The sequence below is a fragment of the Haemaphysalis longicornis genome, unplaced genomic scaffold (assembly GCF_048455015.1).
Source record: "Haemaphysalis longicornis isolate Haplotype H1 unplaced genomic scaffold, Haemaphysalis longicornis Haplotype H1 scaffold_3, whole genome shotgun sequence".
In the NCBI taxonomy this organism is placed as follows: Eukaryota; Metazoa; Arthropoda; class Arachnida; order Ixodida; family Ixodidae; genus Haemaphysalis; species Haemaphysalis longicornis.
The window spans coordinates 114,290,678-114,317,075 of NW_027526335.1; the positions used below are offsets into that span (position 1 = coordinate 114,290,678).

At 48.9% G+C, this 26,398-nt stretch overlaps 1 protein-coding gene across 3 annotated transcripts in view; it reads right to left on the reverse strand.

Moving 5' to 3' along the window:
• The window catches only part of LOC144175025 (uncharacterized), a 103,097-nt gene that overhangs the window by 54,878 nt on the left and 21,821 nt on the right, over positions 1 to 26,398 (reverse strand). For all 3 annotated transcript variants that reach the window (XM_077704040.1, XM_077704042.1, XM_077704043.1), the window contains exons 8-17: positions 22,519 to 22,888; positions 16,595 to 21,304; positions 15,470 to 15,582; positions 15,292 to 15,378; positions 14,227 to 14,342; positions 12,483 to 12,645; positions 8,092 to 8,235; positions 7,174 to 7,348; positions 5,641 to 5,762; positions 2,219 to 2,561 (exon numbers count right to left, since the gene is read on the reverse strand). In XM_077704040.1, the coding sequence (XP_077560166.1) occupies positions 2,219 to 2,561; positions 5,641 to 5,762; positions 7,174 to 7,348; positions 8,092 to 8,235; positions 12,483 to 12,645; positions 14,227 to 14,342; positions 15,292 to 15,378; positions 15,470 to 15,582; positions 16,595 to 21,304; positions 22,519 to 22,888 (6,343 nt within the window). The remainder of the gene's footprint in view (positions 1 to 2,218; positions 2,562 to 5,640; positions 5,763 to 7,173; positions 7,349 to 8,091; positions 8,236 to 12,482; positions 12,646 to 14,226; positions 14,343 to 15,291; positions 15,379 to 15,469; positions 15,583 to 16,594; positions 21,305 to 22,518; positions 22,889 to 26,398) is intronic.

Here is a 26,398-nt window from a genome sequence, read left to right on the forward strand (position 1 = left end):
AGAGAGAGAGAGAGAGAGAGAGAGAGAGAGAGAAAGAGTGGTGCTATACAGAATAAATTTAATGAACCAACAAAGCCCCATGTCCCCCCCATCAGTGGATAACAAAAGTTTCCTAAGCAGGCAGATAAGAGTGCATGGCTGCATGACAAAATAAACAAAAAGAAATGTTGCAAGGGTGGTGGTGGCTTGGGCAAGTTGGCACAGTAAACTTCAAAGCGCAAACTTACAATGGTGGCAACAGAACGAGAAAGAGGACACAACGAGCTCTGCGTCATCTTTCTTATTCTGCTTTCACCGTCGCACACTTGTGCTTTCATACAGGAGTATAAAGAAAAGGGCTAATAAATGACAGTTTCACAATATTTTATGCGACACGGCTGCACAGTGATGCAGGCACAGCCATCCTTTCATTTGAGAAGAATGAGGTGGAGAAGCATGAGAAGCTTGTGCATATTGGGCATATGAGAAGCTTGGGCATCCTAGCATGAGAAGCTTGGGCATATCTAAAGCTCGAATCATTGCTCCAGCACTTGTCGAAGAATGTTGGGTCTGTTTCCGCAGGTATGCCTGAGGACCCGCCGCGGTGGCTCAGTGGCTAAGGCATTGTACTGCTGAGCACGAGGTCGTGGGTTCGATTCCCAGCCGCAGCGACCGCTTTTCTGATGGAGGCAAAAAGCAAAAACACCCGTGTGTACGAGATTTCAGCGCACGTTAAAGGTCCCCAGGTGGTCAAAATTAATCCGGAGCCCTACAGTACGGCGCACTTCATCGCCCGCGTTGCGTCGGCGCGTTAAAACCCCACAATCAATCGGGTATGCCTGAGGCACTGTCTGTGCGGAGGAGTGCAATCCAACTCATCGTTTTGCTAGTCATGAAAGTGAGGGTTGTGAGGAGGCACTGGCGACAAAAAGAAAAGCCCTCCTTGGCCTCCACCCAGTCCCTCTTTTCCCCATTTAGATTTCCTATCAAGTGGCAAGATGCTGTGGAGAGAGAGGCTAATTTTCTTGGTTACGAACCAACCATACCAGCTTTCTATGTAGCTAGGAAAAATTGCCACCATTATAAACGCTACCACGCTCGCAAAAATTCAGAAGTAACGAACTTGTTGTTCCTAATCCTGAACAGAGTGCGCCTCAAAGGTAACAAGCACGTTGCCTGGAGTCCCAAATAACGCAAGTTGTTTAACCCTGCGAGACATCCTATGTAATTCACTTCCCCCTCATACTACTTAATATACACACCATACATACAGACTAACACATCTGCACACAACAAGAATGTGATGACAGGTGTACTTGTAGTTGTATGTGCAGGTGTCCAATCCCTTGCTATTCAGCCGCCGCTCAACTCGTGTATGTGAAAAAGGAACACCTAGCCAGGTTGACAACTGCCCTAAAGATGCACAAGCTTTGAACTGAACGCATGTATGCTAAGGTATGAGCCACAGCAATGACTTCCTTCACACCTCTCGCCCCCTTTGCTCCTGTACGACTGCTACGGCAGCCACCCAAACACTCCTATTGAAGTACAGCGCAAACACACAAGAACAGGGGAAACGAAAGGACACACAAGTGCTACATTTCAATGCCTCTGTCCTTGTGTGGTGGCGCTGCAATACAAGATAAATCAACCACAACTGGCCCAAACTGCTACGGTACTCCACCGAAATGTCTGCTCTGCGTGCCATTGACACCAACGTGCGACCCACTCAGCATACTGTACTGCCCCGTATTCAACATCAATTGACAGCCGGCACTGCAAAATACTATGGAACATATGCTTCTGAACACGAGGCTGCGGGTTCAATTCCCGGCCGCGCCAGCCACTTTTCTGACGGAGGCGAAAAGCAATAACGCCCGTGTGTACAAGATTTTGGAGCACGTTAAAGATCCCCTGCAGGTGGTCGAAATTAATCCGGAGCCCTCCACTACGGCGCGCCTCATCGCCTGCATTGTGTTGGCGCGCTAAACCCTACAATCAATCAATCAAACAACCATGGAGCATATTTACAGCACGAAGGTTGACAAAGACTTAGAAGGCACACGAGACATGTGCTCGTTCCATGTGCCTTCTAAGTCTTCATCAACCTTTGTGCTGCAATATGTCCTATAACTGAATGCCAACAAGCCCCACAACATGTTCTTCCACTGTAAAATGCGCCAGACGAAGCAGCAGGCTTGAGAGACAGTAGTGGAATCGTCGCCCAGACCAGACGTACCGCCCTCCTCGTACTCCTCCTCCTCCTCCTCGTCGTTGTGGAAGACGCCGTCCGCCTCCTCGGTGACCCAGGCCAGGGGGCAGGACGGGTCGTCGGGGCCCCCCTTGCCTCCGCTCCTACGGTCCTTGCCCTTGCTCCGGCGCTCAGACTCGCGCTTGACGATGCGCACTGTCTTGATCTCCTGGGCGCGGTCCCGGGGAAGGAGGCCGTAGAACTTCTTGGTGCGGTCGTCCGCCGTGCTGATGTCCTGCGCCATGTACGACCGGTCTGCCCCGTCGTCCTCCCCGCACACGCCTTCGCCGTTCGGCTCGGGCGAGAAGCTCGGAGACTCCAGGCCAGCCATCTGGCGAGAAGACGACAGAGAAGAAGGCAACCGTTACTGATTGATTGCGGGGTTGAACACACCAAAACTACGCCTGGGCTATGAGGCACACCATAGTGGAGGGCTCTGGATTACTTTACTAACTTCCCCCACCTTGTAAAGCACTGGCATTTCGACAGATGGGCGTTCTCCCTTTGTGCTTCCATCAAAAAAGCAGCCACCGCAGCCATGACCAAATCCGCGTCCTTAGGCTCAGAAGCACACCACCACCTCAGCCACTGAGCCACTGCGGTGGGTAAGGTAACAGTTACAGAACGGTCATTGAAATGCTGCCAATGTTTTGCTGCTAAACCTTGTATATAAGGTTCTGAGACCTAGCCAGGTACTGGTGTGTACCTTTTCGCCCCCTTCCCTTGGTTTTTTTGTGACTGAAACACAGAAAATAAATTTCGAATTTCAAAAGAGTTAGTTGATTGATTGATTGTAGGGTTTACCGCGCCGACGCAGCGCAGGCGATGAGGCTCGCCGTAGTGGAGGGCTCCGGATTAATTTTGACTAACTGGGGATCTTTAATGTGCGCCGAAATCTCGTACACACGGGCGTTTTTGCTTTTCGCCTCCATCAGAAAAGCGGCCGCCACGGCCGGGAATTGAACCCGCGACCTCGTGCTCAGCAGCGCAACGCCTTAGCTACTGAGCCACCGCGGCGGGTCAAAAGAGTTAGTTCAGAATTAGGAGCAGCAAAGGAGAAATAAAACACTTCAGAAATTATTTTGAAGCTCTGAATCTCCAGCTGTGCTTACAGGATGTCCACTGTAGCGGAAAGCTCCGGATTATCACCTCAAGTTTTAAAGCAAAAGCTTTATCTAGAAAATTATTGTAATGCTCTGAAGCTACAAGACTTGCGATGTGGTGGAGAGCCCCGAATTATCAACTATAGTTTGAAGGTGAAAGCTTTATATATCCCCATTAGGAGAAAAGACAGTGACGTGAATGAAAGATGGTCACAAAAATACATTATCAGGCATGTGACACGAGCGCCGAATGAAAGAAAACAAATTATAGTACTGTGGAGAAGGAAGGGAGCATGTGTTTCGGCAGGCGCGACGGTGTTCCCTGCATTGACGCACCCTCTCCCAGTGGCGCAGCAGTCACCAGCAAGCCAAGGCGCTCCACACGGCGCACCACCACACTCCCTCTCAGCACAGTCGCCACTTCTGATACGCTTAGAACCAAGGAACACGGTGGTGCCCACAAGACTAGCACAGACAAAACTTAATTACAGTGGAACCCCATTTATACGTTTTTCAGTGGACCCGGAAAACAAAACGTAACAACCAGGAAAACGCAGCAGTGAGGAAACCTTCGAAAATGAACGAAAACAGTGTAGCTTTGACTTGCAACGAGGTATTTCTGTAACTTTGGCTTTTGAACCTTAAAAACTCAAAAATGTAGGATTGCCGCTTTTTGCGATCGCTGGAAAACATCACGCGTGGCAATGCAAGGTCCCTAGCAATGTCAACTCTCTTCCGCGCTGGCTGCTTGTCTACTGCGTTTAGTACATCAAGCTTTTCCTGAAGGGAAAGCGCCTCCTGTTTTCATGACTCCATCAAGGCCTGGCAAAGTTTGTGTTTGCAAGTTCAACAGTGTTTTCAAAGCCTGAAGTGCACGACGATGACGAAAGTGCGTGCTATTCATGCGGTGGTGGTGCTTTTATGGCAAACACGCACTTCCGGCATTCCGAACTGAAGCTTCCGTTATATGCACAGTGACGATGGTGGTAGCATAGAGTAACATAGGGCCATCTAATGGTGACGAATTGCACCCGCACGCGGCTTCATGCAGTCAGTTCCGTAGCCAAGCCTGGCCAAGGCTTGTCAAACGTCAAAATGGTGGTCCGCGCATGTTGCCCGGGCGGCTTCAGAGTGTCAGATAGCAACGAATGACCCGGGAATGTACTCTGAGCCACGATGTAACAGTGAGGATTTTAATACATGGGACTTTATGTGAGCTGCGTCGGGACTAGACAAAAACAACGTAGCAGCCGGGAAAACGCAGCATTGAGGTTGATTGATTGATTGTATAGGGTTTAACGTGCCGACGCAACGCAGGCGATGAGGCGCGCCGTAGTGGAGGGCTCCGGATTAATTTTGACCACCTGGGGATCTTTAACGTGCGCCGAAATCTCGTACACACGGGCGTTTTTGCTTTTCACCTCCATCAGAAAAGCGGCCGCCGCGGCCGGGAATCGAACCCGCGACCTCGTGCTCAGCAGCGCAAACGCAGCATTGAGGAACGTGGGTGCTACTGTATATGCGGAGACATTACTGCTAAACATTATTACCCCTTGCGGGTCTATAATGCTTTCACCTTCCTAAAAGTAAGCAGACTGAAGTGTCTTTGCCACATTTTTTTCACATGCACCTAACACCGTACTTAGGCAGTCCCATTTCCCCTCCCCTGTCAGAAAAATACTTGCCAGCACCTAGTTTCAAATTCTATAATAGCCATCCACTTTCCCATCACAAACTGGCTGTGCAGATGGGAAAAAAAAGCACTAGGCCCATTTCAACATCTGCCTAAGGCTTAGAATACATTAGGGCAATCAGCATCAAATTCCCATTCCCCAATTGCACAATCCAGTCAAACTTGCATTCCACAACTGCCGTGAGTTTTTCAGGTTTACCCGGAAATTTTCATCCCAAATTTCTGCACTTATTGGGGCCTGTATTAGATAACTAATAAATACAGGCCTAGGTGACTGTTATCAAACTTATAAACTGTAATTTGACATAAGCTTGGAATCGTGTGCTTCCAGGGCACCAGTTGCTGTCATACTGGCACAAATTCAGCAATAGAATAAAACACTCCCTCTCCTAGTTGAACACACAAATGTGGTTCTCCTAATTAAATCTCCCAAAATGTTTTCACCAAAAACTGAGAAAAGCTGCGGGTGGCCGGCGTATTGCTTTAATCATCCAAAACAGCTTCCTTACTTTGCTCCACTTTGCCAAGACAATAATGCATCAGTGTGCCCTCCGTGCAATCCTATCAACCCCATTACAATAGTGCATTAGTGACTGGTGCGGTGCATGACTCACAGCAGTGACCACATCACAGAGGGACGACGGCCGGCTGTCCAGTGCAAGGTTGCTGGTCACCGATGAGTCGAGGTCGGTCTCGTAGTATGTCTTCTGGTGCCGCTTGCGCTCTGGGAGACTCCCTGAAACAAAGTTCGATAGACTTATGGGTCATGCGGGAGCTCTCGACTGATTCCATGCTAGTGGTTACCGTATAAGTCAGGGTCGATATTTTTCGCCAAAAAAATTTGCAGGAAAGTCACCCTACCGGTCATTGTCTTAATATTAATTGTCATCCAGCAACCGGGCAGCCCATCAGGCCCATCCAAACCGCAAAGGCATCATCGCCACCAACATCAATTAGACACGCTGTCATCTTTTTTATTTTTCTTTTGCTGCTTCTGTCTCTGTCAGTGAGCATGTGCGTGAAATTTTCTTCTTGCTCAAAATGACTTCAGGTACTTGGCACCAGTTCATCACAGCATTTAAAAGAAACGTTACATACTATGCCCAAGCCAATGGCAACAACATCCGACTAGCACCAGTTCAGTGTCACTGAAATGGGTGCACACTACTGGCATAAGCTGAAGAGGCAGCTCTAGGTATGCAAGGCTCGAAAGTATCCATTAGGTGCTGCGTGTAAACCCGGAACTGGAGGACAAAGTGGTGACTTTTGTTTGCATTGTGTGACGTCTCTATGAGTGGATGGTCAATGACAACCCTGAGACGCCTGCTGGACGCCTGCACAGACTGTCTCTCGGGCGACCCTCTGCACATGTTGTCCCATGCTTGGCACTAGCTCCCGGATAACGTCGTCTTGTGAGTGCCTAAGAAGCGCTCCATAAGCGATTCCCCGGACTGCTGTGTGGAAGACAGCCAGACAGAAGCAGCCGTCTTACAAGACTTCAGCTAGCTCTAATGAGCAACTTTAGACAAACTAAGTGCTTACGGCCTCAATAAAACCGTGTCGTGTACCTGATTTTTTCCCCCATTTCTCGGCCACGAGGTAAGGGGGTCGACCTATATTCCGACTTATGCAATACTATAACAGCCAAGCCAAATTTAGAGAGAGTTAGCAAAACCGGAACTCCAGTAGTACCACCCGAAAAGACCTACTACCAATAAAAGTGCCAAGATATATTATGAATTAACACATGATGATACAGCTAAGCCCTGCCCCATTAATGTCAGCCTAATACTCAAAATGCCCACTATTAACTCATTGTCATCATCAGAAGCAGCAGCTGCCTAGTTAGATACACTGCAGTGCAAAAGCCTCTCCCACCTCCAGCCGCTTCTGTCCTGTGCTGCTCAAGTTTATTCCCTGCCTCCAAATTTCCTCATTTCATCTCTCCATCGAGTTATTGGCCTCCCCTTTCTTCCACTCCCATATACCAATATCCACTCCGTTACCATGGTGGTCCCCTGGTCTGCTTCCTGTCATTTGCTAAACAAAGTTAACCGAGATGAGCATTTTAGTGCATTCATACTACAAAATATGCACAGTGGTTCCTCAGGCATTCTTCTACAATGGTTCTTGCCCCCGACACTTACCTGTTGGGCTAGTCTTGGACTCGGGCGACTTTGCCACGCTCTGGGGCTTGTCCTCCAGATAGATACTGGCAGCAGAGGTGGAGCCTGCCTTGCTTCTCCTCTGGAGCAGGTCATTCACAATCTTTTGCAGCCTCTTCAGTTCCACCTCCAGATCGTCCTTCAGTGGGCTACCGCACTTGAAAGAGAAAGAAGAAAGGTCGTCTAAACAATTAGCCTAATTCTTATTACAGTAAAACCTCGTTACAAGAAACACTGTTGCAAGAGACACTTGGTTATAAGAGACACTTGAATGAAAATGGTCTGGTCGGTTTTGCTATGCTTTTCATGTTAGCAACATGAAGAGAACTTGGTTTCAAGAAATGTGTTTCTCGGGTCCCTTGATGTCTCTTCTAATGAGGTGTTACTGTAACAGTGTCTTTGGACGATCACTCGCATGGGCATGTACCACCCTATGAGGCCACCGACCAACTCAAACATGCAAGCGTGGCAAAATTTGCCCTACCTTTCTCGCATATCATCACAGCTCGCATGCAGCAGCAATACGCGAGCGTGAAGCGCATTCAGCCAGTGTTTGGGTCCCGCAATGACAGACTCAGTGTAAACAAAGTGAGCGAACTACAAGCAGTTTTCACTAGAATGCCTACAATTGTGGATGCGTCACAGTAGAAAAAACTGCCTGTTATTGCCTGGCCCACAGTGCCATTTCTAACTGTTAAGTTGCCTCAGTTTTGTCGTGTTTATTCTCTCACTGTTTTCTCGCAGCGGCATTTACACCTTATTTTTAACTGCAGTCGCTATTCATGCTAGCACCACTGCATTTTGGTGCTCTCTCTCTCTCTGACACACACACACGCACAAAGAAAGCACTGCCGAAGCTGTTGCTTGATCTACAGTGCCCACCAGTTCGTCTATACTTACAGAGGTGCTCTCAGCGAGCATGCTCTGGATATGCAGTATCTCCTTCTCAATGAGCTGCTGCTGCTTCTCCAACGTCTCGGCCTCCAGGGTGTCGGCATAGGTGTCCTCGTAACGGTAGTCCTCGTCCTCGTCCAACCGCTTCTCCTGAACAGGCGTACAATTAACAGTGCTGTCTCCAAAAGGTTTGCCAAGTAAATGTATACAGCTCCACGCACATCAGCAATTGGCCGCGGAAAGAAGACCGAGACCTGGGTAATGTTAGATTAAGATTCCAGGGCCTTAATTAAGCTGTCAAAAATGCTCTATAGATGAAAACTGCCAAATCAATCCCCACCATGTCAGCTCCTTCATCCCGCAACAGAAAACCCTGCTTGAAGCAGGGACTTTCTTTCATTTAGCTGAACACCAACACAATTCCACACACGCCAGGAGAGACGTGATAACCAGATGAGGGGACGGCTTCCAAAGACCCTACCCCTCGTTAAAAACAGCGATGGGGCCCGATCCTCAAGACAGTGCCTGCCAGTCACTGGCACTAGGGCCACAATCCCCATATGCACTCTGAATGGAGATGCACACACACAGATGCCATGGCACACAGATGTAGTGAAGGTAATGAAGCATGGCATGTTGTACAGAGTATTCTTAGCCGTCAAACATGGTATAATCTGTGTTTAAGGGGGGACGTGGCTTTCAAAATCAACTTTTTTATTTCTTTGTGGATTTTGATGAAAATTGGCACAGCAACTGGAAATGCTTCTGTGATAACACCATAAAAATTTCAAAGTAATATTTTGAAAACTTTTTTATGTATGAAATTTTCTTTCTGTTCCGCTTGTACCGAGCTTGAGCGGCTTATAAAACACGATAGAAAACTTGTTCGAAGTGCTTTGCATTCCCAAATGAATGGACGAGGTCGTGACAGTTTTAGAATTTTTTTTTTACAACACAATGTTTTTTAGTTTTCATTTTTTTAGAGGTTAATGTGCAACAGGCATGTCAACTGTGAACGATTATTTGAATAAAAAAATCACAAAAAACAAATCTGGAAAACCAAAAGTGTCACGACCTGAACAGTTCATCAAGGAATGTAATGCAAGAAACGGAATCAAAATAGACCCAGCGGTCAAGAAGAAATCCCTGGAACAAGCGACACAGGTGGCAAAAAAAACTGTTTTGAGAAAACGGCTTCCGAAGTTGCAACATAGGTTTCACATATCAAAAGTCGTCACGGTTGTAGCCTTTCATGTCCTTTTGAACATGGGGCTTCTGGAAGGCCTTGCCTTGAAATTGGAGTGCCTTTTACAGCTTTTCTCATTCCAGAAAACATCATTTTCAGCTCCTCCGTGAAGAGTACATACCCCCCTTTGCAAACCAAACGGAGGGGAGATGGGTTTCAATGGGCTTTCAATGCAAAGTAGGTTAGTTGGTTGGCTGTATCGCACTGGACAACCTCCTTTTGCAGTGTTGTCACCATGGCAACAAGTTAAGCATTTTTTTTACTTAAATTTGAACATTTTTGGCTTTTTTTATGTTTTATCTTGCCTGGCACAGCAACTTAGTACTCATACGTGCAGGTGTTCATTGCCAAAAGTTTGCATACCACAAGGATGGAAATGAGCTACTTTGAAGCTTGTTAGAGTATTCTGCATAACTCCCAACTTCAATGCAAGAGCATATTTTTTTACTACTTTTGACATTCAAGACATCCAATATTTCTCGCAGCACAGCCAGTATGCCCTGAGCAATGGTATCAATAATTTCCCTAAAAAAATCTGTTAAATGCTGCCACAGTAACGTACATTTTAACGCAGAGAGCATATTTTTATTCCTATATTACTAACTCAAACCTGTTTGCATGAAAATTACAAGTGCACGGGAAACGTTGCGCAAGAAAGGCGATATGGCTCGCGCGCATCGCAGCGCACGCTTACCGCGACATATCGAACTTTGATTATACCTGATATGGCTGGTCAGGTCGCTTTTAAGATTAAATCTAACGTCGCAGGCATTAATTACAACTACTGGCGTTCAATCGTAACCGGTTGCCCAGTCATGTGATGCTCCAATGCGCGTCGGCTATGCCGTGCGCGCCGCAGCGTTTGACGCGTCGACCGTTTCTTTCTCAAGGCTAGCGAGCCCACAGTCAAAACACAGCAATAACTAAGCGTAAACATCGCAAATCCGACTAAAAGTTCACTTCACGAACCGCTATCGCAAGCGCGCACACCGCGTCACACTCCGGGGTCTGGCGACGGTTGAGTCACGCGCACCACGAAGCGTTCGATGACCTCCGCCTTTCGAGCCACACAACTTCCCGTACTCTGGCTCGTTATCTCTGGCATTCCCATCACGATAACGTCACTGTTGAATACCACAGATTGAACAGAAACTCGGCCGAGCGAAGCGGCGAAAATGAACTCAATCCGCTCGCTACGCAGCTCAGGCGGCCGCCATCTTGCGTTGCGCCCGCGACATCCAATCAGGGGGGTCGGTGTTCTGCGCCCCGACCGGAGGACCAATAGCGCTTCGGCATCTATTTCTAGCTTCGTTTGTGCGTCGTTTCTTCTCTGCCGTTTGTGCGTTTGTGAATGAACGAAGATAAAAGAGACGAGCGGAACCGGAAAGACGATCGCTCGGCCGATCTAACCATATCAAAATGGCCGCGCCCGGTGGCACCGTTGCGGAGATAGAGCGCTCCGAAAATTGCCGTTTTTTCGCCCTTTTGCGCTGATAGTTTGTCACCGCGCCTGACAAAAGTATTTTTTTATGCCACTTTGCGACGCTTTTTAGCGTAAAAACTTTGCAGATGCACAGAATAGGAAACATAGAAGCCGAATATGTGGGTTTCAAAAAAACGATGTTTTGGTCATTTTTCCGAAGTTGAAAGCCGCGTCCCCCCTTAAATATGTGCATCTGAGTTAAAGCTATTTCCCGAGACCATTATTCACTCATGCATTCGTATCGTTTACCGCGGTGCAAAAATGATACTGCAACACCTCAAATTGATCCCACTATACCCAACGCCCTCATCAAGGACTTTAAAATTCGTATCAGCCTGAGTTTTGTACCAGCTGCAACCATAACAGGCTTTCAGATTGGGACACATAAGCTTGGGCATGAACAATTAGAGTGATATCTGCAACTTAAAGGAGCCATGAAGAGAAAACACAAGTTTGGTTCATTCAAAAGATTGTCTCGTTAGAATCATACTGACACCACTTTTAACGTAAACTTCGCTCAAATAAGCTACATAATTAGGAAAAACGGGAATGGTCATGCGACCCACCAGCTCATTTCCCGCAACAGAACCTATGATGTCACATGAGCTAAGCTCTGCGATTGGCGGAGGCTGGCAGAAGCAGACGCAAATTAGGTAGAGCTTACAAACTAGACGAACGAGCGATTTGCGCTTAAATTTAGGGCACATTCTTTACAAAGCAATAAGAATGATGGGACAAACAGTGGAAGTTACGAAAGCACATGTAAACATAGAAGTACTGATGCGTTCTGCTGTTTGTACTGCGCACAGCATGCTTGGTTTAGCTGCACAGCACTACGGGGCTTGGGGTTGTCTCAGACGACACTGGCCGATTGACGCAAGCAACGGTGTCTTACGTGACCCCATTTGTCGAGCGAGCACTGTTTCAGGGAACGAATATTTTCTCCCAGAACAAAAACAAGCCAAGTTTAAATGCGGGCAAAAACAAACCAAACGCTTGCCACGGTATGGTGGCGCCATCTAGGTTCGGGTAACGTAAAGAAACGCGGGAACAAACCAACACCGCTGTACAGGGTGGAGACAACCTTTGAACGGTCCCGTGCCGCCGCAATTGAGCCAACGGGCTCAACGCGTTATTCTTTTCGTTTCCCACGAGACCTAGCAACGCGAAACAGACAATATGACTCAAACGTCTTCAGTAAACCGCGTTGCGGCGATAATTTTAGCGCGTTTTAGACACAATGACTTGCTTCGGCGGCGAGCGAGCAACCCAAAATGGCGGCGCCAGCGTATACGTGTCTCTACCCTGTACGGCGGATGCGTGAATGAAGGGACTCTAGGCTGCAGAGCGGTCGGTTCCTGTGATGTCATTGCAGACCCCGAACACAAACGATTTAGCGGGAAAATCAAAATTTTAACTTAAATTGTTTAATTTCTCAGTGAATAAAGCATCGTTTGTATCCGGACAAGCGCTGGGGGCACTATAAAACACGAAATCTTTCGAATAAAACCAACTTGCATTTTCTCTTCATGGCTCCTTTAAGACACAAAGCGCCAACATAAAGCCGACTCACAACCTGGCCGCATGTTCTGAGGCCCGTGACAATTGTCCCTCCGAAAAGCTCGCTCTAAAAAGTGTGGCAGCGCGCCAAGCGAAGCAGCGCCCCACCTGCTTGTTGGTGCCGGCGATGTTGTACAGGCTGCCCAGCTTGACCATGTTCTCCACCAGGCTGATGAGCGGGTGCGTCAGGTCCAGGTTCCTCGTCAACTCGTTCAGGCTCCGCTGGAGCCCCACCAGCCGTTGTACATCGGTGGCACTGCTCTGGGCGCCACTGCACGCGCAGCCGCAAGTCCCACGTTAATATAAGCCTTGTCTAACGATGAATGAACAAAGCTCAGCATGTGCCTTTACGAGTTACAGTCCCCTCACATCAGCCTTGGCAAAATGCATTAGTGCGTGGCCCTGTCAAAACGCAGGCGAAAGTTAAGAAGGATCTTCCAAGAAGAGTTCAAGAACTGCATAAGGAAGACATTTACATGCATTTGCCAAGTAAATGGCTCCCTTCGCTTTCCCGCTCACCTCTCATGCTGTTCCTCTTCCGTCGCACTCCTCCCAAGGTAAACACAATAGAGGTTTGCTCAAGTCAATTTAAATTAACCACGTTCCACTGCTCCAAGTCGGGTGTCCTGATGCCAGCGGGGACGCGCGTGAATCCAGGCACACCACAATGTTTATAGAATCACGTTGCAATACTCCACGAGTGTTGCAAGCAGAACGTGGAACATAACAAGTGGAACCTTTCGTTGCTGTTGCGTGTGATTTTTTTAAATGCTGCCAGGTAATCGAGCAACATCAGGCGACGGTTTTCTGCAGTTGATGTAGTATTTCATTGGCTCTCGAAAAAACCAAGCATCCGTGGATTTTTAAAGACAATAGACTTTCTTGGGCTACTTAAGGGGGGACATAGCTCTTAAAACTATTTCTTTTAATTTTTAAGACTTGCTGCTTTTCCCCCACTGATTTCAAATATGGCATTATTCTTTTAGTTGGTCAATTAGTTCCCGAGATAATTAGAGGTAAATAAGCATTTTTGGAGGAATAATAGACAAAACTGTGTTGGTCATAAAAGTGTAATCTTTACATTTTCCAACAATATGAACCCTGGTAAGTGCAATAAGAGAACCATTTTTTTTTTTTTCATGCATCGCTTGAAACAAATTTTACAGCTCATTAAACTTCAGTGTTTGAAATGGGCACTCAAAATGGTTCCTTACCACTGGTGCCACCAAGGTTTAATGAGCTGTAAAATTAGTTCCAAGCGATGCATAAAAAGATGATTCTCTTATTGCACTCACCAGGGTTCATAGTGTTGGAAAATGTAAAGATTACAGTGCTATGACCAACACTGTTTTGTCTATTGTTCCTTGAGCAAACCTTTAGTGTGTTTACCTTTGGATGAGCGCGACGGTACAGGAACAGCATGAGAGGTGAGCGGGAAAGCAAAGAGGGGCATTTCCTTGGAAAATGTCTGCAAAGACTATTGTCTTTTGACGACATTTACAACAAAAAGAGCAGATACGCAGCCAATTTTTTAATGAAGGAACACTGCAAATATCACTCATGTATTGATTTTCTGCCTTATATTTGCGTAATGTCCTGTTCTTGTTGAACAATGTTGACAAGTATGAACATTGACACCGGACTTAGACGTTTAGATTTGGCTGTGGGTAAATAAAGTTTCTGTTTCACTTTGGCCGGGTGGCTGAATTGAGTCGGACAGACAGACAGACAGACCAAAATTTCTGCATTTAAGTAGCCCACGAAAGACTATCATCTTTAAGAAACAAGAAAAATCTGAACGATGAAGAGGAGGAGGAGGAGGAGAATAAGGCAGTCCACAGGCGATGCTCACCTCTGCACGAGTTGCTGCTTGAGCTCATGCAGCTCCTCCTTGACTTGCACCTGGCATCCCAGCAGGTTGCTCTGGCTCCTCCTCAGCTGTATCAGCAGCAGCACCAGCTCCTCGTGCTGAAGTGCCACAAGCAGTTGAAGAAGGAAGCACACACTTATGAACGAATAAATAGGTGGCCCAATTTGAAGCACTAGCACATCCCATATAAAATGAGGCAGGGGGGTAGGAAGTTACACAAGAACGTTTTCACCCTTGTACCTTCTTCAAGGGTGTCGTAAAAGCTCTCAATGCAGCACAAAGTTTTATTTCTGGAGCACGTAATTTGACACATCCCCTTTTAAGTGAAAAAAAGAAAGCTGCTCTGTAATTGAAGCATCACTTTACGCTAAAAAAAAACTGCAGTGGGCTACAACCTGTCCAGTAAAGCAAAGTTGGGTGCTGCCTTCACGGTGCCTTTTTGAGCCATAAAGTGACCCTGGTGTCTGTCCTCCACAGCTCCTTCTAGTCACCAAAGAGTAACGTAAAAAAATCTTGGCAAAGTTATGACAGTTTCACAGCCCCATTTTTGCGAGGGGTTATTTTGCAGATGATCACTCTGAACTAAGATAGACCCATGACAGCTGTCGTTCATGTACAGCTATGTGATTACGGTGATTTTTCCAGGACAGTACTTTGATTTGATTGATTGTATGGTCCAAAGCGCCGACACAACGCAGGCGGTGAGGCGCGCCGTAGTGGAGGGCTCCGGATTAATTTTGACCCCCTGGGGATCTTTAACATGCACCAAAATCTCGTACACACGGGCATTTTCGCTTTTCGCCTCCATCAGAAAAGCGGCCACCGTGGCCGGGAATCGAACCCGCGACCTTGTGCTCAGCAGCGCAACGCCTTAGCCACTGAGCCACCGCGGCGGCTTCCAGGGCAGTATTTCATGTGGTAGCTGCTAAAGCTGACAAGTTGGCTCTGCTATAATAACTATAACTGCAATTTTTGACACGGGATCAATCCTATCTCGTGTGAACATGACCAGTAAAGAAAGAAAGGCTGGGGGGAGGGTCAACTTACGCTTTTCCCAAGAAGGTCCCCCGCTGATATACTGTGGCTGAGGCTTGCGGTGGATGGAGACGCTGGCTCAGGGTCCTTCTCGGGAGACTGCGGGACGCAACCGGAGGGCGCTCAGCACCTCGACACAAAAAACAAGGAGCCACCACCGCTCCAGTACTGAACCTTCAAGCGCACTCACGTTTTTTGGCTGGACGAAGTCTTTCTCACGGACGTGCAGGTTGTCGACGCTGTGTCGGTAGTGGTCGCCCTGGGCGCTCGATTTCTGGAAGTCGTTCGACCAGCAGCGCTTGCCTGCGAGTTGTGGAACAGGCAGAGAGTTAAGCGGCTACCCTGAGAGTGCCAAAAGGTGTTTATAAACGCGGTGCCGTTGACGTGGAGACGATAGTGGTTTCGTAATGGCCGATGTTTAGCAGCCAAGGTCCAATACTTTGCACCTGCTCTACAACAGTGTCCCTAACCTACAAGAGAACACCCCATCCTCCTTCTCTCCGTGTTCATACTATTATGCAAAATCCCTTCCTTGGACAGAAAGGACAACGAATGTCTTACTCCTCCATCTTGCCTTCCTCCCTCTCAATCAACCAACTTCCCATACAAGCCTTCCACTAGGAGCTATGAACGATATTGCACTTATAGTATAAACTGTAATTTTTACATAGGACAAACGTGTGACCAACTTTACAGACAAGTAAATTGACATTTTGTTCTCATCTTCAAGATCACTTAATAATACCTTAAGCACCCTGTAGAGTGCAAAATATGCGACAAATGTAAGCAATTTTTGAGCCATCACCAATATTTTGGGAGGCTGAATAAAGAGGGCGCTGCAATATTCTGGAGCCAGCATGAAATCTTGATGTTCTTGCCTGGCACACCAAACAGCGGCATGACACCTGGGTGCTTCTTCTTGCTGTCCGAGAGCCACAACTTTCGTATAGAAATGAATGTGCTAGTAAGGTATTGCAAGCTAATCTGCACATCGCGATTTTACCACTTGTGGCAGTAAAGACCCGGCACCTAAATAAATAAAATATTTCTGACAAAGAAAACCTGCCCTGCTATCAACAAAGTGGCGGTTATTGATCTAGGCAGGCAGGTACCCGCTGGTAAGGACATGTAAGACCAGCAAAACAATACCGCATGCACAAACATCACTCAGTACATTCAGGTTATAAAACCAGGAATATCATGCACGCAGATATTCAGCACAAAACATAAAAAAAAAAAAAACTTATGCCAACCCTGTTCAGAAATTGGCAGCGCTCCTTGTGAGGGGGAAATTTAAAAAAAAAATCAGGGTTACCTGGGTCGCCGTGAGGATTGTGGCTGGAGGAAGAAAAAGATGGCTCCCGATGCTCGGGTGAAGACAGCTTGAGCGATCCCAGGCTGGCACTCAAGGAGCCGACAGGCAAGAGGTCCGCAGTGGGGGTCCTGACCCGCTGCTCTGATGTCAGCTGGCCAACCGGGTGCCCCAAGAGCCGCCCAGACAGCTGCATTGCCGGGTCTCCCAACACGCCCGCAGCCACGAATTCCCTACAAAGGTCTTCACCGTCATAAATGCTATGCTTCGCCGGTGATACCTGTGGGCTGGCACCGCTCAGCGGCTTTGGCGGCGATGACTGCGCACGGGCACTCCCAAACCCCACGTTCTCGTAGTAGGGTTCATCCTGGCAGGGTATCACAGGCGTCTTGCTGCGAGTCGCATGGCTGTCTGCTGGTGGATTGTCAATAATGTCTTCCAAGGAACGAGACAGGCGACCCTGAAGCATTCGCCCGGGGCTTCGAGATCTGGCTTGTTCCTCGGAATCGTGACCGGAGGATGCGCCGGCACGTTCCTCCGACTTGGCTTGGCTCGTCTCAGACGCCTGCTTGCTACGCATGTGGCACAGAACGGAGCGCGACATGTGTGACGTCTTTTCGAGCGTGTGTCCGGCGACGTATTTGTTGCGCTCGGCGTCGGAGAACTTGCGCGTGTTGGCCGGGTGAAGGAGCCCGCGGAGCGTGCTCTCCAGATCGGCCGTGGACTGAGGCTCGCTGCGCGTGCGAGTGTGGCTGATGCTCAGCCCCGCAGGAGTCGAGATTTTGTTGACTTTGCGGCCGACGTGGTCTTTGGAAGGGGGCGAAATGGACGTCACGTCACGGGTGTTGTTCAGCATGTTGGGTGCTGCGCGAGACTGCTGGCTGCTCGGTCGTGCCGCTAGGCTGCCGATCATTCCAAGCTTGTCTCCGAAGATGTCCGAGTAGTAGTAAGGGGCTGCACTGCTGCTGCTGTTCTGTGCCTTGTTGGAGTTGGATTCGGAGACGACGCTTCGAACTTCTGATGGAAGGACGTCCGGAGCGGTGGACAGGAGAGGTGATGAGACTTGGTTGAAGCTCCCTTGTGCCGAAGAACCCTGCAGCGCCGTATCTGCACTGCTTGTTTTGGCGACGGAACTTGCCAGGCTTGAACCTGCCTCGCTAGAGCTCGTGTCTCCTTCAAGGTTCTTCAACAGGCCGATACTGGTGGGTCTCATCTCCGTCTGGTAAGAAGAGACTTTGGGCTGTGCTTCAGGAGCCAGTTTAGAACTTGGCCCAGCTGTCTCGGCAAAGGACACGAACTTGGACGGTGGGCCAAGGCTGCTTTTTTCGGGTTCTTTTAAGCTGCTGTTGGCACTTGGGACTCCGGAACCCGTGCCCTCCGACTTTCTGTCTTTTTTGAATGAGTATTTGGTGGCGTGCGCCGAGTAAACGGGCAAATAAGGCTGCGTTGGCAACCGGAGGGGCAGGGAAGAAATATGATCGCTCAGGACTTCCTTCTGATAGCTCGGCAGGGACGACGTGGCAGTGTCGAAGTCGGCCCGACTGGCTTCGTCGTCAGCGTCCGAAGCCCCGGAGTCCTTGACCTCTTCATGGTGCAGCAGGTCCGGTATGGCCTTCCTCACAAGCTGCTTGCTCCCATCTTTCAAGAACAACTCGTGGCTCTTGGGCTTCTCAGGTACCTTGGCCTCGCACTTTGAGGACATCAGCCCATACGGTTCTTCGTAAACTGGCGGGCTTTCCAATTTCGATGTGTCGTTTGTCAGAGAGCTGTACGCCTTTGAGCGTGGTCCATCTGGAGCCTGTTGAACTTGCTCGTAGATGTTCTCTGTGGAACCATCGCTGCTCGATCCAGACCCCTCACCTTTGAGAGCCTGGCAAGTCAACGACAGCTTTCCATATGAGTCTTGGGCGTAGCTCGGGCCAGGCAAGACTGGTTCGTTGTAAACTGGCTCTTCGTCGAGCGAGCAGCCGGGACTGAGATCAACATTCATGGAAACATAATCGGCCTCGCTTGCAAGCCAGCCCATGGGAAGATAGTGAGCCTCCGGAGGCTTCTGTAGGGCCGCACTGGGAGGGGGCTGCTGTGGTCTGTGTCTGAGCATGGACAGAGTATCCGCCTTCAATGCTGGTTCCTGCCAGAGTTTCTCTTCCTTTGACAACTGATCCCTGTCTTTCATGAGCTCCGCACTCCGGTGCAGGCTGGCCAGGATGGACGTGCTGCCGTACTTCGCGAGCGAGTCAAACTTTGCCGCGTCGGCTGTAGCCCTCAGCTCCACATCCTGCTGGCTCTCGCCAATGCCACTTGTCGACGCATACCTCTCGCCGAGTTGTTGCTTCTGCCCTGCCTCCCAGCTCTCTTGATCGTGGTCCGTGGGCTTTGAACTTGCATCAGCCTTTGGCTCGAAGCACTTTATTCGGTCCTGGACTATGTTTGTTGGTGGTGCCTCCTTTTTTCTCTGATAGACACTTCGCATTTCTTCAAAGTTCGAGTTACCCACGGGCGTTTTGACTTCGGTGGAGTCATCAAACTTCGCTTCGCCCTGGCCGCTGTCTTTCGGCATCTGCGCCGCACCTGCTGGGGGCTGGCGATCCCTCACGTAAGTCCGGTTCGGGCGCAGGGTGCCTTGAAAGAGCTCCGGACTCTGGTCCCCGGGTGTCTGGCATTCGCAAGAGGCCTCAAACACAGAGTTGTTGCTCGTCGACTGGAACGAGAGGTCGAGGTTGTCGGGCAGGGGAAGGCCGACATCTTTGTCGAGCTCCCACTGTGGACTTTTCACCATGGTTGAGCTTCTCCGATAGCGGCTGTCAAACGTCTCAGTGTCCACAGGCCCACTGCCAGTGCTTGCAGAGTCAGAAAGGGAACCGAGAAGGGTCTTCGACGCAGGCTGCCTCGGGTAGAACATCTGCGAAGCCCTGTAGTAGTCTTCTTTCTTGATGCAGAAAGCTTCCTCCTCCGATCTTTTCACGGCAGGTCGGGATGCAAGAGAAGATGATGCGGAACCCTCCCTGTTTCGCCACATGTCTGCATTACCGTACAACTTGTCCTGGGAAGACGCACTGCGCGGGGGACTTCTGACGCCCTGGTCTGATCTTGGAAAGGTGTTGCTGTGGTCAGAATTTCGCTCCTCAGAGGAAGACAGGCGCATGCTGTGCTGTCTGGGCATGCCTCTTGCACCACCTCGGCTGCCACCGGCCTCACCATAGGCTCTACCATCTGGCCGACCTTTTTCCTCGAGGAACACGGAGTCGTCCTCCCGCTGTTGTACCCGTGACGATGGAGAGGTTGGCAAGGTATAGCTCCCCTCTCTTGCCTCCGGCCACTGGTTGACCGTGTGCTGGGGCCACTCTCTGTTGGCCGGAGCGTGTGATGTTGCCGCACTTTGCCTGCCACGCTGCACCAGGATGTTAGTTGGACTAAGCTGCCTGTCAGAGCGGATGTAGCTGCTGTCATAGAGGGCGCTACTGTCTTTTTCCTGGTACACCTGGCTGTTATTGTTTTCTGTCGGGTATCCCCGACCGTCCGGACTGAAGGCACGTGGATGACCTTGAGCGTCTTGGTACTCCTTGTTCGGTGAACGACTGTTTTCTTCACTGGAATGACCTTGACCGTTCGGACTAAAGGCGTGTGGACGATTTGCACACTGAGCCTCCCTGTACTGATTGTTTGGTAACCGACCGTTCTCTTCATTGGAATGAGCCCGACCGTCCGGACTAAACGCTTGTGAATGGCCCATGCCCTGAGCATCCCGGTACTGATTGTTTGCCAACCGACCATTCCCTTCATTGGAATGAGCCCGACTGTCCGGACTAAACACTTGTGAATGGCCCATGCCCTGAGCATCCCGGTACTGATTGCTTGGCGACTGACTGTTCTCTTCACTGGAATAACCGTGGCCACCCTTATTAAAGGCCTGTAAATGACTGGCATCCCGAGTATCCTGGTACTGACTGTTCGGTGACCGACTTTGCTCTCCATTGGAATAACTGTGGCCGTCCGGACTAAAAGCATGCGGACGACTTGTGCCCTGGGCATCAGGGTACTGATTGTTCTGTGACCGACTTTTCTCCACACTTGAGTAACTGCGGCTATCCGGACTAAAGGTGTGCGGACGACTTGTGTCCTGGGCATCAGGGTACCGACTGTTTGGCGACCGACTATTCTCTTCGCTGGAAGAACCGTGGCCATCTGGACTAAAGGCATGTTGGCGACGTGTATTCTGGGCTTCAGGGTGCTGATTGTTTGGCGACTGAAGTTTTGCTTCGGTGGAAGAGCCACGACCATCTCGATTGAAGGCATGCGGGTGACCAGTGCTTTGAGCATCACGAAACTGATCGTTTGGTGAACGGCAGCTCTCTTGGCCACTATAGACCCGGTTGGACGGACTGAAATCCCGTGAATGAGCCGCTTTCTCGGCGTCCCGATAATGAAAGTTGGGCATTCTCTCTCCCTCAAAACCCGCATTAGGCTGGGCCATTCGAGTTGGGGACTGGTTCCAATCAGAGTCTCTCCTTTCACGCTGCGAGGGTGACTGTCTCGCGTTGCCGCTAGACTGGCTAAGGCAAGAACGCAGCGGTTTCTGGGCTTGCGCAGCTGGAGGTGCGTAGCTTGCGGCGCTTTGTTTCTCGTGGAAGAACTCTGGGTCGCAGCGGAGATTGCGCAGGTTCACGTAGTCTGGGCTGTCGTTGTACCTTGTCGGCGACACCTTGGCGTGCTCTTTTATCGGAGCATTCGAAGAAATGAAACAAATGGGAAAGGGGTGGGTGTGGAGGCAAACAAAATGGCTCAACAAAAGGGAAACGTAACCATGCGTCACGAAAGACAACAAAAGTAACGACAGTCTACGCAAACACCGAGGTTCATCACAGTTACCAAAACGAGATGAACTAGGAGCACCAAAATAATTGGGCTCGGCAAGCACGTATCCATCTCATGCTACGACATGGCACGCAACTTCTTAATTACACCTCATGCAGGCAGATTTGTGATCAGGCTTGGGATTACAAGCAACTAAGAACACAAAATTCCTGGTTCAAAATTTTCCATTTAAATTAGTCCTCAGAATCGCATCACCAGTGCAGTGGGATGCCTTTTTTGATAAATGCACTCATTGGTAAAGGGCACCCTTGTGAGCGATTGGTCAGCCGTGTAATTGGACGGCCTTGTGAGCGATTGGACAATAAAATACAAGTGGCTCCTTTCCCTCAACCCCTCACATGTGACAGCCGCAAAGAGACGAGCTACTGTATTTAGGAGCACCACAAACGTGCTCACTGACAACGCATCCGCTTTGTCTTCAGCGATGAAATAAACTACATTAACTTTTACTTCTCGCAGATTGAAGCTGCATGGCTTTAGTACATCAAGGATCACCACGCAAAAGGGGCATGCTGTGTCAATCGAACTGCTACGGAAGCAGGCTCATGTAATCGCTAGGAGCAAGGGCATCCTATCGCAAAACTGCCAGGCCAGTGACCGGTGGGCCACGTAATTAATGAAGAGCACTGGAGGTGGACAAGCTTTGTCCGGAGCAACTAGCAGTAGTTAGCAACAATCTGAGAAGGTAAGGTTTGGCTAGCCTCGACAAAAAAAGGAATCTTTTGCATGTCGTGCGTATACTGAACACGTACTCTTATTGCTCGAATCAGTTCTGTTCTGAAAATTTTTTAACAGTCGCTAGCATGACAATTCAGGCTCAAACCCTCTTTTATATTTATTAAGCACCCCTGCAACATTCATTCAATCGGAAAGTTTTCTCACATAACTATCGCACCTCCTAACTTCGTATTGATTTCTCCCACACAAAAAAAAAGGTGCGAGCAGTATGCGAGTAAATGCAGTACCAAGCTCAGGTTAGGGAAAGGTTAAGCAAGCCGCTCTTGTTCTGCCAGGCTACAGCGAATACCAAAAACAAAAGAAAACTTGCTCACGAATGAGATCAGGCCCCTGCAGCGTTGACGGATCCACTGCCCTGCCCACGGGAGTGCCTCGGGTGTGCTCTCCCCCGGCAAAGAAGCGTCCCCCCGCTCCCGCTCCCCTGAGGGGACTGGCGTCGAGGGGCCTTGGGCACCCCTCGGAGGCCCGCCTCCGGTACTCCTCGGGCAGCGGAGGACGCTCGGGAGGCATGGAGGAGGAGGAGGAAGACTCGGGCGCGGGGGTCTTCCTCAGCACGGCCGACTGCAACTCGAGCGAGGAGGGCACCGGGTGCTTGGGCTGCTGCTGCTGGCCGGGCTTCTTGCACAGGGGCGACTGCAGCATGCGCTGCTTCCACTCCAGGAGCCGTTTCATCGACTGCTCCTTCTGGGACAAGGGGGGGAGAGGGGGAAGACAGGGAAGCACGTTCAGTACTCAACGTTTAATGCATGTGCCACCTTCCAGGGTGCTTAGCAGACCTATTAAGGGGGACCCACCTGATTAATTCCCTTCCTATGGGGGCTTACTCACTCATGGTCCACAGCCTTAAAAACCATTTGTGCACCCATGCGAAAAGATTTGCAGATCCGTGAAAATGTTTTTAACGGCCTAGTTTGCCAATTTTAGTGATATACGACTCCTTTAATGAAATATAAAATAAACCAGAGACACATTCTAGTCTAGCTATTTTGCACTCGATGGTGCTCGCTATTTGGCAGGCGAGAGTTTCGTGTTCTTATTTCAGTAGAAAATTGATATATTTTTAAAATAAGCAAATCAGGCTGTTAGGAACATTTCCATGAAACTGTAACACTTTTCTACTTGAGCACGATGGTTTTTAACCCTTTGAGGGTCACGGCCGTACACGTAAGGCATCGGCAAACACTTTCAAAATGGTCAATGACGTACATGTACAGCATTGCTTGTATCTTTAAAAAGTGCACCTTTCTCGCGAACTTTTCTTGCTTGGCATGTGCTGCCACACTTCTGAAATACGTCAAATTTTTTTCTTGCGTAGATGGCTCTTCTTTTTATTTTTTTATGATTCACTTCAGCGTCGCGCCAGCTATCGCTTGCGCATCCGCTAACAAGGGGACGCGCTGGGTATTGCCCACCAGGCGCCCGGGCGCCTCTCACTTCTTGCGCCTGCCACAGACCAAGGTCGCCTGCGAAACTGATGAGGCGCTTTTCTCCTTTTTTTGTATTTTATGAGCAGTGCGCCGTCTATCGCTCCTGCATCCGGTCGCGTGCGCGCAGAGGCTGGTTGCGGTATCGTCCTCCGGGCGCTTCCCGCTTTTTGTGCCCGTGAAACTGATGTCTATCTGATTTTGATTCACTCAAAAGGTGCTGGCTTGTTACTCTCTCATTTTTATTTAGAATTTTTCTTGTGTTACTCATGCATAAACCACATATATGTAACAACACAAACGATTTTTTTGTCACTTTCTGGTCACCCTAAAAAAATTACGATAATGTTTTCTTAAAATAGATTCATCCGACGAATTTAAATCAGCAATAAAAAAAAAATCGACCCTGGGGGGTCGTATTTGGCGAAAAAATTCGACCCTCAAAGGGTTATTAAGCCTGTGGGTCATGAATGAGTAAGTCCCATTGGAATGTGATCAGGTGTGTCCCCTTAAAAGCCAAACTCACGACAGCTGGAGGCTCCATTGTGCTTGTAAAAAAGAATGTTGCAACATCATCGAGGCATGGTGGAAATTTATAGCAGCCAGACCCGCCTACGTGAAGAGGGGTTTCAAGAATTCGATGCATCATTGTCACCGTTTGTCTGCAAGAACCTGCCCTCTTTGCTCACGCAAATGATGATTTGACCAACGTGTCCTTGGTTATGTCTCCCTAGAGGTGGATCCACACTAGTGTTTTGGATGTGGTTTCGATAAGTTTTGATGTTTCCTCAGCTACTCTTCTTCAACTATGCTTGGGGGCTGAGACACAGAATGGGTCACTGACTGCTGCTGAGACAGCACTGCATGAGGCCATGCTTAAAGGGACACTAAAGGCTGAATGAAATTTTGTTTTAACTGAAAGATCATACGTTTCGTAGCACTCGCAGTTCTCGTTTGACGAGCAATGATGTGTTCTTTCCTCGGAAATCCGCAAGGAAATCTGGAATTTCTCTCCCGCTTCCCTTCCATTTCTTCGTGACATAGATATCATGTCACAAATTTAAGCGAGGCAACGGTGTGGTCTAGAGTGTGAACGGTTGACGCTAGGCACTCTCAGGCTGGCAACGGTAGCGTTTACACCACCAAGCCATGGCTGACCACTGCGAACATTTCTCTGACCGAGGAGCCTGGCTTTCACTTTTATATTTGTCACCAACTGAACGAGAAATTCTTTTCACCACTCCAGCGGCCTGTATGCCCACCTACACCGGCACCCAGACTTCACCACGCCGGCCGTGAACGAAGCAGCGACAAGTGCCATTTCAAACATCATGCAAGAGCGGCTGCCCGGCTAGGCGTTGCTGAAGCGGGAGCCTCCATCTCACATCGTCTGGTGATCACGTCCATCTCATATTCTCTTCTCTCGTGCATCGCGCCCACTTGGCGTGAAATACACTCGTTTTCCAGTCGTCTCGAGTAGTCCTCGTGGCCGAAGCTCCGCTCAGCCCAAACATAACAAAGATAGAGATATGCGCGCACAATTTACGGATTATTTATCAACAGCGGCTTGCAGCGAACAGAAGAGCACAAGTTCAGTTCGGTCGTATAGCCCCCTGCAGTACGTACCCTAACCTTTCACGGGCGATAAAGTTCGAACCGGGCGCGCCTTCCCGATAGCAACATCCGTGTGCAGAGAATGAATGAGAAAAGCTTAGGCGGGTCGCTTAACCACCTGCAGTGCGTCTTGTTCCTTTTGCCGCTTCCTGCCAGAGATACTGCTTGCAGAAGCTGAGGCGTCCACCATGGTAGGTTATTGACTTTTCTAATTGCGCACTAATGCTTTTCCAAAGCCAAACTGAAAGCATGATGGCTGACAAGCGCGAGGGAAGCAGCCTGTTTCGCGGCGTAGAAAATCCGTAAAATCTGTAGTTTGCGTTTTTTTAAATTACGTCAGCTCACGGCAAGCTCTGATTTACATTTATTTCACATGCTGAACCACTTCGGAACTGTTTGTTTCAGGAAAAACATTTATAGTGGCTTCTCCAATGACGTCTTACCGTGCACAAATATTTTGCATCACAAATCGTAGTAGCCGAAAACGTTCGGGGCATTGGCACCTCTTTTCACGTTTATGGCATTTTCTGCCTTATAAAACAACTGCCAGTTGAGAGAATGGTGAATTTGGATTCCTGGCACCTTAAATTATTGATACAGGCCAACTTCTTTCCATCATTTAGTGCCCCTTTAAAGTGGCCATGAAAGTAGTACAGTGGAATTTTGTTAAACCGCACCCGCATAAGCCGTACTTTCTTTTAATATGTAGTTAAGCCGAATCACTGACTCGGTTTCCTTTTAACCTAATCCACTCGGATAAACCGTAGTGCCAATTAGTGCGTGCTTTTTTCGCGTCCCCGTCAGGTACGGTTTAACAAGGTTTCACTGTACAGTCGAATTTCACTAATTCGAACTCACTTAGTAATCGAACTCGCTTATTCGAACTGACGCTGCGGTCCCGGCAATGTTATGCGTACAGTGGAATCTCGGTCATACGAATCTCAAGGGGTGGAAAAAATATTCGTATCACCCGAAAATTCGTATCATCAGAAAACGAGAAAAAATGGAAATGTGCTGCGCATGCGACAGGCGGCGGCAATATGGCGTAGCTTCAGAGGTGCAGGTAGCTTCAGCAACCGCTTCTAACCTTTTGTTAAAACGGAGCTCAATGTGTAAATTAAATTGCTCATGCGGGAAAGGAGCTGACAGTATGGGA